At 46.5% G+C, this 15703-nt stretch overlaps 1 protein-coding gene and 2 non-coding genes across 3 annotated transcripts; all 3 read left to right on the top strand.

The window, feature by feature from the left end:
* The first annotated feature begins 223 nt into the window (after positions 1 to 223).
* On the top strand, positions 224 to 8074 carry EEF1B2 (eukaryotic translation elongation factor 1 beta 2). The gene is made up of 6 exons (XM_048485398.1): positions 224 to 400; positions 1812 to 1934; positions 6349 to 6472; positions 6845 to 6911; positions 7474 to 7599; positions 7877 to 8074. Exons 1-6 carry the CDS (start codon positions 321 to 323, stop codon positions 8029 to 8031), a joined length of 675 nt encoding a protein of 224 aa, XP_048341355.1. The 5' UTR covers positions 224 to 320; the 3' UTR covers positions 8032 to 8074.
* LOC125427613 lies at positions 6654 to 6730 on the top strand. The gene has a single exon (XR_007243730.1). It is a non-coding gene; the product is annotated as a small nucleolar RNA SNORD51 (small nucleolar RNA).
* On the top strand, positions 7141 to 7276 carry LOC125427618. The gene has a single exon (XR_007243735.1). It is a non-coding gene; the product is annotated as a small nucleolar RNA SNORA41 (small nucleolar RNA).
* Positions 8075 to 15703: the final 7629 nt, after the last annotated feature.

Here is a 15703-nt window from a genome sequence, read left to right as displayed (position 1 = left end):
TTCCGTGACGCGCTCCACCGAAGCGAGGCGCGCAACAGACCAGTAATACAACTTCCTGTTTTATGAACGGCCGCCTATTTCCCCGCCCTCTTTTTTTCCCTTTGATATATTTGTACCCTCCTACACTTAAGCCGCTCAGGGAAATTGGGAGGGAAGGGCGCTTTTTTCATTCCCTTTCCGGCGGAAGAATACCAGTACTGCACATGCGCAAAGCGATCCGATACCCTGGATACTATATAAGGCAAGCAGGAAAAGGCGCGTCCTCTTTTAGGCGGCCGTTGCTGTTGCCTGGGTGTCTTCTTGGCCGTGTCGGCGCCATCATGGGCTTCGGGGACCTGAAATCTTCCGCGGGGCTGAAGCTCCTCAACGATTTCCTAGCAGACAAGAGCTACATTGAGGGGTGGGTGAATGACGAGGTGATCCTCTGCGCGCTCATTGGGGGGACTTGGGCTGGTCTGGAGGACAGACGTGGCCTGACTTCCGAGTAGACCTGCATAAGGTCGGGGTTCTGAGGTGTGGGGAAGGGTGAGGGCTGAATCACGTGCGTCATTCCATTCATTCATAAATAATGGCTAGCTTTAGAGTAAGCATAGGTGTCAAACTTGCGGCCCTCCAGATGTTATGGACTACTGTTCCCATCACCCCCTGCCAGCATCATGCTGGCAGGGGGTGATGGGAACTGTAGTCCATAACATTTGGAGGGCCGCAAGTTTGACACCTGTGAAGTAGGGGTTTGTCCAGCTCTGGCCCTCCAGATGCTCATGCTGGCAGGGGCTGATGGGAGTCACAGTCCATGAGCATCTGGAAGGCCAGAGTTGGACACCCCTAGAGGCTTTGGGACTCTTCACTCTTAGAAAGATGAGCTGTACTGGAGATTGATAGTTGCAAAGGATTAATGGTCGAGCTGGCTGGCATGCAGAATGTCCATTGTAGTCTCCAGCAGGTCCACTTAAAGAGATTAGGAAGTAGATGCTGCTGCCAGTCTGAGCAAGCAATACTGATTGGTCTGATTCAGTATAAGGTACAGGTGTGTATATTTTAATTGAGGTTTAATTGTAACTGCTATTGCCTTTTGTTCACATTTATTAATTAAAAAACAGTAGACAAATGGCTTATTCTATACATGGAACAGCCTGGTTGAGTAGGTTTGATGTAGCGACTTGATGAAAGCCAGGGGGTAAACTTCATGGTGGGACCTAGCTCCTAACCAGTGACTTTTATGGCCCATGTGTTGACTTCTCCTTCAACACTCCTTTTGTGCATATTCACACTGAACAGAATCATAGCAGTCCTGGTTTCTGCTGCTTTGAGCAATGCGGCTACTGAGTGCAGAAATGCTATATTTGACGCTACGGAGCTGCTCAGTGAATAAGCAATTTCTGCTCAAGTTTATTTCAGTGCTGGCTTCAGGGAAGCATTTTCAAATGTCTTATTGCTTTTATGTGTGGCTCAATGAGATGGAATAACTGCCGTATTCCAACCTTTCACTCTTTGACAGTACAAATGGTTTGAGATGTGCCAGCAGGCAGCATTTTTGCTCTTCTGACATCAGTATTATCTTTGATCACATTCACATGGAGAGATAATTATTAAAATATGTGTAGCTTGCCTTCCCCTCATGGGTCAAGGTGGCCTGCAAGTCAGTTTTAAAAACAGACAAAAAGGCAGTAAATCTCTCTGGTTTACGTGGAACTTTTTAGCTTCTTCATAAACTATTTGCTAGTAGCAGAGATCAATGTATGTCAAAATACCCGCACTGTTTGTTGTGCCGAATGTATACCTTGTTTGACCACGCACATGTTTTCATGCAGGTATGTCCCATCCCAGGCTGACATCGCAGTGTTTGAAGTGGTTGGAACCCCTCCTCCTTCTGAGCTGTTTCATGCCCTCAGGTGGTACAACCATATTAAATCTTATGAGAAGCAGAAGTCAAGGTAGGCCTTGCTTGGGGCCCTGAAATGAGATGGCGTTTGCACATCATTGCTGGTAGGGGCTGCAGTCTTGGTCTGGACAACAGTCCTTGAGGTGTACAAATATGTCTGCATCTGAAGTCTTGTTTGCTGCTCGGCATTGGCACTCACTTCTCTGGTGATCATTGAATTGATAAGGTGGTAGAAGAGTCCAATACCTTATTTGATTACTGTGGGGCAAGGGTCGAAAACCTTGACTGTCAAAAGAGTCATTTTTGCCCCTCCCCCCAAAAAGAAAAACTGTCTGGAGCTGCAAGACATATTTGAGCCTTGTAGTAAAGGTGGCACAGCCTGTTAAGTCTAAATGAGCCAGTCAACATTACTAATAAGTCTTAATTCATGCAAGTGCAGCTTATTGTTTGAAACTTTAACATTACAGAGTTGGCAGGTTCAAGTCAGTATAACTCTTAGCATAAACTGTTGGAGAAATGCTGCAAAGGAAGACTGTCGGCCTTAATCTCACAAATGTGGGATTCCTACCTGTAGATGGACCGCGATCTGATTCATAAGGCTTTTTTACACATTGCCAATCCCATTTGCCTACGTCCCTCAAAAAGGGCAAGGGGAAAAGTGGTAAATGTTATGCCACATTACTTACTAGCATCATCAATGATAAATGCCTGTGTGCTGTCCTCAAGCCCTGGTCCCCTTTACACCTCAAGTCTAGCCTTTTCCCTACAGCTGTTGCATCAACAAGATTACCAATCCACACAGTTCCATGGGACATCCCAGTGCCAACCAGCCTCCTGCCTGGCAGTCGCCTGACTTTCTTCTTCATTTCCCACAGCAGCTTCGGCCGCTGAGCTCTCCTTTTTTGCCAGCCTGCCATTTCTCCTTTTGTCTCCTTAGCCCAGACAACCCCATTTTTCAGTTTTGTCAAAGCTGCACCTTCTCCAGGCAGCCTGGGTTCATGGGGATCATACTGGACCCATCCAGAAGGAAGGGTTTGGTGGCTGTGGGTTTGGTGGCTGTGGCCTGTGGAGACAGGGGTGAGATCCAAAAATTTTAGTAACAGGTTCCCATGGTGGTGGGATTCAAACTGTGGCGTAGCGCCAATGGGGCTGGGCAGGGCATGACGGGGGCGGGGCTGTGGCAAGGACACAGCCGCTGTGCCGGTCCTTGGGCGGGAAACAAATGCATGCACCTCCTGCTAGACTGCTTCCAGTTCTGCGCGCTACTGCTGAGAGGAGGGGCGTATCTAAGGCAAAAATCATGTGGCAAAATCACCAATTAGTAACCCCCTCTGGGCACACACAAATAATTAATAACCTACTCTCGGGAACCTGTGAGAACCTGCTGGATCCCACTTCTGGGTGGAGATAATCCATTTGGAAACATGTTTGGCGTCTTCTTCTTTGCCACTTCTGCCTGACTCATGAGAGCAGGGAGAAGCAGGTAACACGCGCACAGAGGTCAATCACGAACAGAACCAACTGGGGTGGCAGGCACGGTGTCCCTCCTTGGAACCGTGGCAAAACGTTAAAGTAGAACAGTGATGGTGAACCTTTTCGAGACAGAGTGCCCAAATTGCAACCCAAAACCCATTTATTTATCGCAAAGTGCCAACGCGGCAATTTAACCTGAATACTGAAGTTTTAGTTTGGAAAAACCGGTTGGCTCCGAGGCTCGGGAGTAAGCTTGGTGGTAGTTGATGGCTTTGCTTTGAAGCGACCGTGCAACTATTCCAACGGGTGAATCACAATCCTAGGAGGGTTTACTCAGAAGCAAGCCCCATTGCCGAGCTTACTCCCAGGTAAAGGATCACGCTTTAGTTCTTAATATGTAAATCAGTGGGGTTCAACAGCGCTTAACAGGGTTACTTATACTGCTTCCCCAAAATTAGTTCTTAGGTTTAATGCTAATCATCAAGGCCAGCGGCCCAGGCCAACCTAGATGTGTTGGGGGTGGGGGGCGACTCTGTTTGTGCGTGCCATAGGTTCACCACCACTGAAGTAGAAGGACCACCAGTTGTCGCAGCTGCTGCCTACAGCACCCTTTGGGGATAGGGCGGTATATTAAATCAAATAAATAATAATAATAATTAAGCAGCCAATCAACAGCTCCAACTCCTGGAGTGTACCTCCTGCCTGGCCTCGCAGACAATTGGCCACTAGCTTCTGGGCCAGGCCACACCTCCTCCACTTCTCTGCCTGACTGGCCGTCCACCCAATTAGGGAGCCGTCGTAGAGCTGCAAAACATCCACATGCAGCTCCACAGCTGTAGGTAGCTGATCCCCTGGAGAGAAAAAGCCTTCATTTATTTAGATTTTTCCCGCTTTCATCTCCAGCGGGGACTCAAAATGTCTTGCAATGTCCCCTCCTCTGTTTTATCCTCACAACGATCCTGCAAGGTAGATTGCGCAAAGAGAGTGAGTGAATGACTGGCCCCAGGTCACCCAGCGTGGTTCCTTGGCAAAGTGGGCGTGCAAACGTGGCCTCTCTCAGGTCCCAGCACTTCAACCACTGCACCACGCATGGAAGATCCACTCAAATTTCATTGATGTTCAAAATTTGTCCTGAGTGGTGCCTGTTTAAAGACTTCGATAGTGACGTTACAGTATCCAAATTCATTTCTATTGATGGTGATTGAAGAGAAAAACACGGGAAATAAAAGTGTCACATAACATAACAGCTCAGCAAAAGATCCTTGCCTTGCTATTCCTAGAAACAGATTTTCCTTAGAAAAGATACTTCAGAATGAAGTATTCAGTGTGCCAGTAAGGAACTCAAGAGAAAAGAGGAGGTGGCCCCATTGAAACCTCCATCTCCCCCCCATCCTGCTACCTTTCTCCTCCTCTCCTCCCCTGCTTCCTTGCTGCCATCTCTCCTTCCTTCTCACGCTACTGCTGCCATCACAGTCCTTGCCTCCTTCATGCTGTTGCCATTAATGGAGTTGCTAGGCGGCACACAAAATGGCAGCTGAGATCTCAACCCCCCCTTCCTGCAAGCTGCAGTTTGGGAGGTTTTTAGAAGTCCCCTCACCTTTCCAAGAGGCAGCATGGGGTAGTGATTAAGAGTGGCAGGTTCTAATCTGGAGAATTGGGTTTATTTCCCTGCTCCTACACATGAAGCCTGCTGGATGACCTTGGGCCAGCCGCGGCTCTCTTGGCACTCTCTCAACCCAAACGAAAACAGGCAATGGCAAACCACCTGAGAACGTCTCTTGCCCTGAAAATCGTACCGGGTGGCCATAAGTCAGCAATAGCACTTTCACACTCATACAAATGCACACACGCCTTTCAAACGTTATCCCATTTTCTGAAAACCTAGAGGCTCTCTTTGGTTTCTAAAAGGATCTTCCAGGTTTGCACATAGCCCCAAGAGTTCAGATTGTTTGTCTGCACTCTAGGGCCAGGTTCAGAATTGGGCATATGATAGCACTCTGTTTTGCCCTGTTTTTTGTCCCTTAATATTGTTACAAAACATTTTTTGGGACAAAAATGGAATGACCACTCATTCTCTACCATACAAGTGAAATGCTGATACCATCACTGAGTTGAATATGCCTTTTGTGTTGCATATAAACTGTACAGCATTTCCCCCAAGTATTATCAGATTCTGTAAAGGAGAGCAAAATTGCTGAAGTCAAGGATTTGGAGATGTTTCAAGCATAATTTACTCCAGTTCAAAAAAGTGCTGTATCAACTGTGCGGAATTGGGTTGGAGCTTCTGATCTCTCTTCGATCAGCAGGTGGAGCTCTTCCTATGCTTTTAAAAACCATCTCTTGTGTTCCGTTTAAAAATAGAAAGCTTTCTGGTAAGCACTTTGCATTAGGGAGTGTTTTCAGTTTCAAAGCAAATCTAGCTTACTAAGCAGAACCCCGGGATAATTGGCTTATATGAACCATTAGTAGTATTCGGAAGCTCTTCTTACTGAACTATCAACCCTGCATTGGAAGAAGCGAACAGAGAGCTCTGAGACTTAAGATACAACTGCAGAACTACAACAGATGGTCAGTTTTCCTATTATATTTTCAAGTTGGAAATCTGTGCCTGTTATATGACAATAATTCCAGAATAGAAATAAATGTGTACCATAATATATATCTTTTACAGTCATGGACCACACCAGTTTAGATTCCAGGTGGAGGGCAGGGATCTCCTTCCAGACAGGCAAAGCAGTTAGGCAAAAGACAAGGCTAGCAGTGTCCATGGCTTAGAAGAGCGTGAGTCAACTCAGAGTTGCACTGTTAGTAGCTGAGTTGCTAGACTGCCAGTGCCTTTGTTTCCAGCATCTAGAGTTCGGCCTTTGTTTTTAGATTTTCAGTTTAAGCGGCAGCTTGTTCATTGACAAAACCCTTGGCAAGTTGTTGCTAACTGGATTCTCCAGTTTGTGAAATTATAAGGAAGTCGCTCTAAAGTGCTGTCTGTTCTCTAGTCTGCCTGGAGTGAAGAAGGCTTTGGGGAAATACGGCCCTGCAGATGTTGAAGATGCCACGGGTACCGGTGGAGATGGCAAAGACGATGATGACATCGATCTCTTCGGCTCTGATGAAGAGGAGGTAACTCAGCATCCCACCCATTCCTGTTAACCTGGTTGCAGAGATGATGCATGTGGCAGTTTGAGATTAATTGTTCCCTCTTAATAGAACCAGCAAAACTCCAGCGCCTGGGATGAAATGCAGCCGTCCAGAACTATCTTGGGTAGAATTTGCAACCTGCATTTTTTAAAAAAGCTTTCAACGGATGACATGATGAACAAAACCAAATCACCATCTTTCGGCTGAAAATATGATGATTTGTTTTACCTGAATAGTCCAGTTGTGCTTTGTGGTTGTGGTTAAGACAAGTTACTGTCTCCCGTCTGAACAAACAAGGTCGTATTGTTTTAACAATAAAATAAGACTTAATCATCATCTTTTTCTTCTCTACAGGAAAGTGAAGATGCGAAAAGGTTAAGGGAGGAGCGGCTTGCCCAATACGAATCAAAGAAAGCCAAAAGTATGTCACGGACCTGTCTGTCCTTTGAATTCACTTATCTAGAATTCTTAACTAGCTTAATCTAAATCATTCGCAATCTAGTTTAGACTTGATTTCCCTGTAGCCTTCAATTGGTTAAATTGCTAGCTCGCTAGCAGTGATATAAAGGCTCTAAAACATTTCAATGTTTTTTACAAGTGAATATGTTGTTTTTCGTCTAATGATGAAAAACAGCTTCCTGCCTAAAGGATACCACAGCTACTGGCCTGAAATTGCTCTATACTGTAGCAGTTTCAGTATTCCAACTGTGGGAAATCAGTAGTTACACAATGTCCCAATTCTCCTTTCTCAAGTGAGCGAATTGGATTTCAGTGTAACAGACAAGACAATCTTCATTCTTGTGACCTTTTAAAATTGGATACAGGAGATGAGATTAGTTGCAATTTAGATGTCCTTATGAAAGGTTATTTAGCAGATAGTAGCTTTCTGGAGAACTGGATGAAATGAACCCCAAAACTCTTGGTTTGGAATGTGTAGGAAAACTTTTGTGGCAGTTTTGTGAGCTTTTATTTGATTTCTCTAGAACCAACGCTCATCGCCAAGTCCTCTCTCTTGCTGGATGTGAAACCTTGGGACGATGAGACAGACATGGCCAAATTGGAGGAGTGTGTCAGAAGCATTCAGGCTGACGGCCTAGTCTGGGGATCTTGTAAGTATTGATAAAGGTTGCGACTGGGAATTAATGGTCTTTGTCTGTACTTTCTGAGGGAGGGGATCAAGTAACACTTAAATAAATTTTCCCAATAACTTAGTAGGAGAGAGATCTTGCCCTCAAGCATATCAAAGTTTACAAGTCAGCGGCCCTTGCCATATCTTTTTATGGGCTGAAATCCCGTGAGGGTTTCTGAAGGGGCAAAAATTCTGAGACCTGCTCACAAACTGGCCAACAGAATGTAGATTTTAACAGATGTCCCTTTCCCTTCTAGCCAAACTGGTTCCAGTCGGTTACGGAATCAAGAAGCTTCAAATTCAGTGCGTAGTTGAAGATGATAAAGTTGGAACTGATATGCTGGAAGAGAAGATCACCGCTTTTGAAGATTTCGTACAATCAATGGATGTAGCTGCTTTCAACAAAATCTAATGCCTGACAACATCCAGAATAATAAAAAATTGCAAAGTTCAAAGCATGTGGTTTTTGTTGTTCATAAGCCGGCTTTAGTTGCACAGTTATCCTTGTCCATTGAATGCTCATATCTGAAGAAGGCAGGCTTAAAAGAATAAGCACGGAAGCAGTGAGTCAGTAAAACAGAGGTGACTTTTTATTCTCGTGTTGAAACTAGTCCTTGAAGGCTATTTGAGGGGCATCGGTTAGGGAAATTGTATCCTTTGGATGAAAAATTGTGTATACCTCCAGGAAGCTATTCATTGCATAGCTATCTGCTTAGTAACTTTGCAGCTATCGTGTTAGAATCATATGCTGTGTTTTGCAATCCACGGTGTCCTTGCCAAACCATAGTGAGATCACAATTCAACAATGCTCTGGGGAGCAAAGATTTGGGACTTTATCGAGCATCTCTGTGGAAAGAGCTCGTGTTCTAAGCTAATCGCTCGATGCGATAAACTTAATAAAATGGATAACTCGAGCCAATTAAGACGTTTGTAAGCCGCTCTCCGTGGAGCCTGGCTGTCGGGAAGAAGCTGCATCTGGGTCACGCTCAACTACAGATAACAGCCCCTCTGGTCAGTGATGTAAATGCAACAGGTTAGAAGTTCCTGCTCCAGTGATACTCTGCGTGGAGGGTTAGAATAACAATAGGCATTTGTAAAGACGAATGGGTGGGACAAAGCCCACAGTAAGATTTTAATGAAGGCTACCTTCTCGGAACAGTTCAGAGTGCCGTTACTGAGTATTGTTGAAGGCGTTCACTGCCAGAATCAACTGTAAGGGCCTGTAAGACAGTTGCTCCACCAGCCAAATGGTTGCGGCAACTACGGTTAGGAGCAGCAGTGGCGTAGGAGGTTAAGAGCTCAGGTATCTAATCTGGAGGAACCGGGTTTGATTCCCAGCTCTGCCGCCTGAGCTGTGGAGGCTTATCTGGGGAATTCAGATTAGCCTGTACACTCCCACACACGCCAGCTGGGTGACCTTGGGCTAGTCACAGCTTCTCGGAGCTCTCTCAGCCCCACCTACCTCACAGGGTGTTTGTTGTGAGGGGGGAAGGGCAAGGAGATTGTAAGCCCCTTTGAGTCTCCCGTAGGAGAGAAAGAGGGGATATAAATCCAAACTCTTCTTCTTCCCTCTTGGCCTCTTCGGCCATCTTCTGCTCCCCCACCCCCACCCCCCCGCTTCTCGAGGGGGATAGTAACCTTTTGAATGAACTTTGCCATCTAGCTGAATAGATTTTAGTATGGGCACATCTGTACTTAACCATCATTTATATATTTATTGTCAAAGGCTTTCACGGCCGGAATCACTGGGGTGCTGTCTGGTTCATCCTCTGAAGATGCCAGCCACAGATGCAGGCAAAACGTCAGGAGAGAATGCTGCTAGTGTTGAAGTAGCGGATTTACTCGGAGTAGACCACCTTGTAGGACGCAATGTAGACAAGAACTGATTGACACAGTCACCAGTGCAGTTCTATTTATTGCTATCTACTAACAAAGTGCTTCGCCAGACCACAGGTGTTTTCAGGTACAAATCACACTGCTGTCTGTGCTAACTATATACAAAAGTGGTACCAATCAGGTGCCCTCACCTTATCAGGTTTGCACACGGTACTAATCTGCACACGGCACCTGCTAGAAGGAGGGTCCAGCTGTTATTTAGATTTTGCTCATCTAAACATTTACACATGTTCTGACAGCTAGAACACAGCCATACAGCCCGGAAACCACACAGCACCCCATTTATATATTGTTTTTAATGTTCATAAATGTTGGTAGCTGCCCTGAGCCCATAAGGGGGCAGGTGGCGTGTAAAATTAAGGAATGGCTGTTGTGGGTTTTCTGGGCTGCATGGCCGTGGTTTGGTAGTTTTTGCTCCTAATGTTTTGCCTACGTATGACTGGTGTCTTCTGAGGCCTATTAGTAAGAATTATCATGGAGAGAAACACATCTTACTGTGATATGTCTCTGAAGATGCCAGCCATAGATGCAGATGAAACATTAGGAGCAAAAGCTACCACACCATGGCCACACAGATGATAAACCCCCTCCAACAGTCTACCATTACAAAGTTAATAAGTTTCTTGAGGGAAATTGACTCTGCTGAGTGCACTTGTTACAAGATCATTCCCTTGGGCATAGGGTAGAAGAGAGCTTTAGGGTTCAGAATTCTGTTCCAAAGTCTGCATCTGTAGATGAGCAGGAGTGAGTTAACATCTGGATGGGGGGGGTTCTAAAATGTGTCGCGGGCTTTAGGCAAAGTGTGTTAGAATGTAGAACAGCTTCACAGAGCACTTTAAATTGCTGTGTTTGAGGTCCCCCCCCCTCTGCAAATGCACCCAGAGAGCTCTTTAACTCTGTTGTCGAGACAGCTGTTATCAGCAAGAGCAGCCTAAATCTACATATGGTCAGAATTCAGACTGCAGGGTGCCCGCTCCATCTCTAGCCTTTCTGTTTTGTGAAGATAGCTGGAACCCCATTGTCCTACTGAGATGGGAAGAATGAGGTGGAATTAAGGCTGACAAAGGGAAACGGTGCCAAATGCAGGAACCATTCGCATCCTTCACCTTGGCTAATGTTATTTCAGGTCTTATCTGGGACAGTTTTGTTTGAAACAGAGGAGAGGCGGCGCTATCTGCAGAGACCGAAACATTTTGTATTAGTTCGTGATCTTGCCTGCTTGGTGCTGAGATACGTTGGCATTTCCTCGGTTCTTCTGGCCTTCAACTGTTTCAAAATGGTAGGTAGGTTGGAGAGATGGTTTGGTGCGGTGGCTACGAGCCGTAGACTAGTCTGGAGAACTGAGTTGGATTCTCCAATCCTCCACGCGAGCAGTAGACACTTACCTGGTGAACCGGCTTTATTTCCCCACTCCTCCGCATCAAGCCTGCTGGGTGACCTTGGATCAGTCACAGTTCTCTCAGAACTCTCTCAGCCCCACCTAAACGTGTCTGTTTTGGGGAGAGGAAGGGAAAGAAGAGTAGAAGAGTTTGGATTTCTATCCCCCCTTTCTCTCCTGTAGGAGACTCAAAGGGGCTTACAATCTCCTTGCCCTTCCCCCCTCACAACAAACTCCCTGTGAGGTGGGTGGGGCTGAGAGAGCTCTGAGAACCTGTGACTAGCCCAAGGTCAAGGTCACCCCAACCCAAGGTCACCCAGCTGGCGTGTGGGAGTGCACAGGCTAATCTGAATTCCCCAGATAAGCCTCCACAGCTCAGGCGGCAGAGCTGGGAATCAAACCCGGTTCCTCCAGATTAGATACACGAGCTCTTAACCTCCTACGCCACTGCTAGTTTATAGGCCATCTTGAGTCCCCCAGAGAAAGGCAGGGTGTAAATCCAATCTCTTCTCATTTGGCAGGCATGGAAAGAGGAGTGTTGCAAACATGGGCGTGTTGGATTTTGACCAAGAAAATTTGGAATCACTTCTCCCCCACCTCTCTCCAAACGACTAAGCTCTCTGAGTACCTTTGAATAGGGGCGATTTTACTTGGTTTTTAAACAGGTAGCAAAATGTGGGGAGACATGGACCGCTGCTAGGGATGTTTATATCTTTGTATAGTCACCAGTGTGAACACGGCTTTCCTGCTAACGGAAAACCGATTATGATGTTAGTTTCTCATAAACCTGGTGGCCTGTCCAGGTTTAGAAACAAATTACATACGGTGCTGGGGAATTCTCTAAAGAGCCTTTTCTTGTACAAGCTGGGTGCACGGCACTCCAGTTTGGATTGGAGCTTTGTGTGTGGATGGTTCGAATCTCTCCCCAACACAAGCCCTATTCACAAGTCACAGGAAACATACAACAAGGTCCTGCTGCTTGCTATTTAAAAATACACATGTCGAATAATCATCGTGTTCTCTTCAACACACGGGCAGTTGACTGTGTGAAGCAAGGCCCACTTTTAGCTAGGTGCTGGTCCCTTGTTTCAAAAGCAAAATGAGCATATGTTGGCTCTTTCTTACAAACAGATGTACACCTGTATTGTCGAAGGCTTTCACGGCCAGAATCACTGGGATGCTGTATGGCCGTGTTCTAGCAGCATTCTCTCCTGACGTTTCACCTGGATCTGTGGCTGGCATCTTCAGAGGATGAACCACACAGCACCCCAGTGATTCCGGCCGTGAAAGCCTTCGACAATAAATATATAAATGATGGTTAAGTACAGACGTGCCCATACTAAAATCTATTCAGCTAGATTCAGCTAGAAGATGCCAGCCACAGATGCAGGCGAAACGTCAGGAGAGAATGCTGCTAGAACACGGCCATACAGCCCGGAAACCACACAGCATCCCAGATGTACACCTGTAAATATGTAAGCAGGGCTATGCTGGCTGGTTGACAAACTAGTCCTGCATATCTGTTGTAGACCCCTTATTGTTTTATATCAATTATAATATTCAAGCCTATTTTCTGGTTCCCATAGTGTCTCCACCAGGAAGTAAAGAAGTTCTAACATAAGTTTGCTCCCCTGTGCAAGGAAGCTTTGAGCGGCTTATTTTCTGTTTCGGTTATCTGCAAATGCATGCAAGAAATTTTGGAAAATGAGGTTTTTTAAAGAAAATGTACTGACAGTGTTCTTCTGGAAAAGGTGCTGACCTCAGGTGCACGAGAAAGCAGGTGCGCGCAGCAGGCTCCAGCAGTTTGTGTATTTCCCCCCCAGGCATCAGTAAATGCTTTTCTCGGCAGCTAGAGGGGAAAAAAACGAAACGTTCCAGCAACGTGCTGAATAACTGTCTTGTTGCGTTAGCCTCCTGCTTCAGAAGAGCAGAGAGAGAAGTGAAAATACCACATGGCTCAGCGGCATCGAAACACTTGTTCTGCCGCGAGTATAGCGCAGTTCACGCTCTTTGGCGTGTTGCTGGATTGCTTCTTTATTGTTTTTCTTCGGTGGAGGTAGAAACTTTCAGGCTCATTTGCCACGGTCAAAGGAGGCAATGTCTCACAGCGGCTTCTAAGAAAGATGGTCTGGAAAAAAAGAGTGCATCGCCGCAGAGTCAACTAACCCACTATTGTAGTGACTGACATTAAAATGAATATAAAAGGATTAAAGAGGTCCGGAAGCCCTTGCGGCTGACCAAAATTTCCTGGTTTCCGTACAGGCCAGGCAAAGCACACACACTGTATGCAACTCAAGACTGTTGAGGACCCAGAATTAGAAAGACTTGATTTACACACCTTAGCCTTTACCTGACAGATAACTCCTCTGGAGAAAAGAGACCAAAGGGTTGCTGTGGATAGTTAGCAGGTAATGGGTACCGGGTGTAAGCTGTCAATTTGCTGCTAACAAGGTCTGATGTAATGTTAAAGGGTGCTTATGAATTTTACTTTAAATGGATTAAAGATTTTTCGAAGGCTTTCACGGCCAAAGAGTAAAGGTCGAAGGCTTTCACGGCCAGATTCAACTGGTTGTGGTGGATTTTCCAGGCTGTGTGGCCGTGGTCTGGTGGATCTTGTTCCTAATCTGTGGCTGCATCTGTGGCTGTGGCTGGCATCTGTGGCTGGCATTTTGCCTGCCAGCCACAGATGCAGGCAAAAGTTAGGAGACCATCCACCAGACCATGGCCACGCAGCCCGGAAAACCCACCACAACCAGGATTAAAGCTTGTTTAATTAGGGTATGTATTGGAATCAAGATTGTGTTAGGGAATAGTTATTATATATATATTTAAATATATTTTGATGTAAAGTATGTTTCTTTTTTATACTACGGATTACGAATGAATGGAGTGATTTGTGTTATGCTGAGTGCCTGCATGAAGATTTCTTGTATGAGCCCCGGAACTTCAAAGAACTACTGAGATCAGCTAATACTCCCTATTCAGGATGGCTGGAATGGAAGAGAGATTTGAGTTTGAAGTGTAACATTCAGGTATTAGTTTTCTTTCTGATAAGGGGCATTTCAGTCCCAGTCTCCTCCTTTATAAATGGCCTGACTTTCTTTGTCTAGGCCAGGGGTCTCTAACTCTGGCGCTTCAGATGTTCATGGACTACAATTCCCATCAGCCCCTGCTGGCATGGCCAATACTGTCCCTTTAGAAAGGCTCGGGGCTTACCAAAAGTATTTCATTTTTTAAAGAGACTGGGGAGAACTCCTGCCCAGATGTGGAATCCAGCAGGTTCTCACAGGTTCCCAAGAGTAGGTTACTAATTATTTGTATGTGCTGAGAGGGGGTTACTAACTGGTGATTTTGCCACGTGATTTTTGCCTTAGCTACGCCCCTCCTCTCAGCAGTAGCGCGCAGAACTTGAAGCAGTCTAGCAGGAGGTGCACCGACGTCCGTGGCAGCCTGCGCCTGCGTGCATTCGTTTCCCGCCCAAGGACCGGCGAAGCGGCTGCGTCCTTGCCCCGCCCAGGAATGCCTGACCATGCCCCCGTCGTGCCCTGCCCAGCCCCATTGGCGCTACGCCACAGTTTGAATCCCACCACCATGGGAACCTGTTACTAAAATTTTTGGATCCCACCACTACTCCCGCCCCTCCTTTGCATGCCTCCCCTCCCTCCCCTTCCCTTGCATGCCACCCCTCCCTCCCCTTCCCCTCCCTCCACTGGGGTGGGTGGGCCATGACCAGATGCTGGACCTCCTCCCTCCCCTTCCCTTGCATGCCACCCCTCTCTCTTCCTCCACTAGGGTGGGTGGGCCATGTCCAGGGTGGTCTGGCACATCACCGCCCTTATGTCACCTCTGTCCCAGGCTTTCAGCTGCTGCCATTCCTGTGGGGTTGGGAAAGGACCTGAGAGATTATAGCACTTGAGCCATGAAGCTTTGATGAGGTCAGGCATTTTTCTGCCGACTAGCTCTGTGGTTTTGTTAATCTATGTTTCCTGAGCCCTTCCGGGGGGTGGGGGGCAGTCTAAAAGTTTAATTATAAATACATAAATAGAAGGTCTTGATGTGGATTTGTGCCTGTAAGACCATACATGTAAGATTCATTGATGTATTTACGGTGTACTGAACAATAAACTTATATACTGTAATGGTTTCTGTCGTTGTTTGGAAACAGTATAAAACCAGAGACTCTACGTCGCAATATGGACTTGGTTTAGTTCTTCAAGACTTTGTGTTCTTATCAAGGGTTTTAGGATACACGGCTGTTTGCTGCTTTCAGTGTAATTGTGTTTGGTATGCAGCCTCCAAGTGGGATGAACCTAGGGATCCCTCCAGAATTTACAGCCCATCTACAGAGATCACCCTCCGGGAGAAAATGGCTGCTTTGGAAGGTGGGCTCAGTAGCATTGTGGACCCCTCTGAGGTCCCCTGTCCTCCCCAGACTCCACCTCCAAATCTCCGGGAGTTTCCTAACCCGGAGCTGGCAACTCTACCTTACCCCCATGTCCCTCTGGGGGGGGATGGGACCTGGCAACCCTAGAACCATCATCCAGATGAATCTAATTAAGAAAAAGAAGACGACGAGTTTGGGTTTATATCCCCCCCTTTCTCTCCTGTAGGAGACTCAAAGGGGCTTACAATCTCCTTCCCTTCCCCCTCACAACAAACACCCTGTGAGGTAGGTGGGTCAGAGAGCTCAGAGAAACTGTGACTAGCCCAAGGTCACCCAGCTGGCATGTGTGGGGAGTGTACAGGCTAATCTGAATTCCCCAGATAAGCCTCCACAGCTCAGGAGCAGCAGTGGCGTAGGAGGTTAAGA

This window comes from Sphaerodactylus townsendi, linkage group LG02 (genome assembly GCF_021028975.2).
Source record: "Sphaerodactylus townsendi isolate TG3544 linkage group LG02, MPM_Stown_v2.3, whole genome shotgun sequence".
NCBI lineage: Eukaryota > Metazoa > Chordata > Lepidosauria > Squamata > Sphaerodactylidae > Sphaerodactylus > Sphaerodactylus townsendi.
Note: the sequence above shows the minus strand (reverse complement) of the source record. Positions and strands in the feature narration are given on the sequence as shown.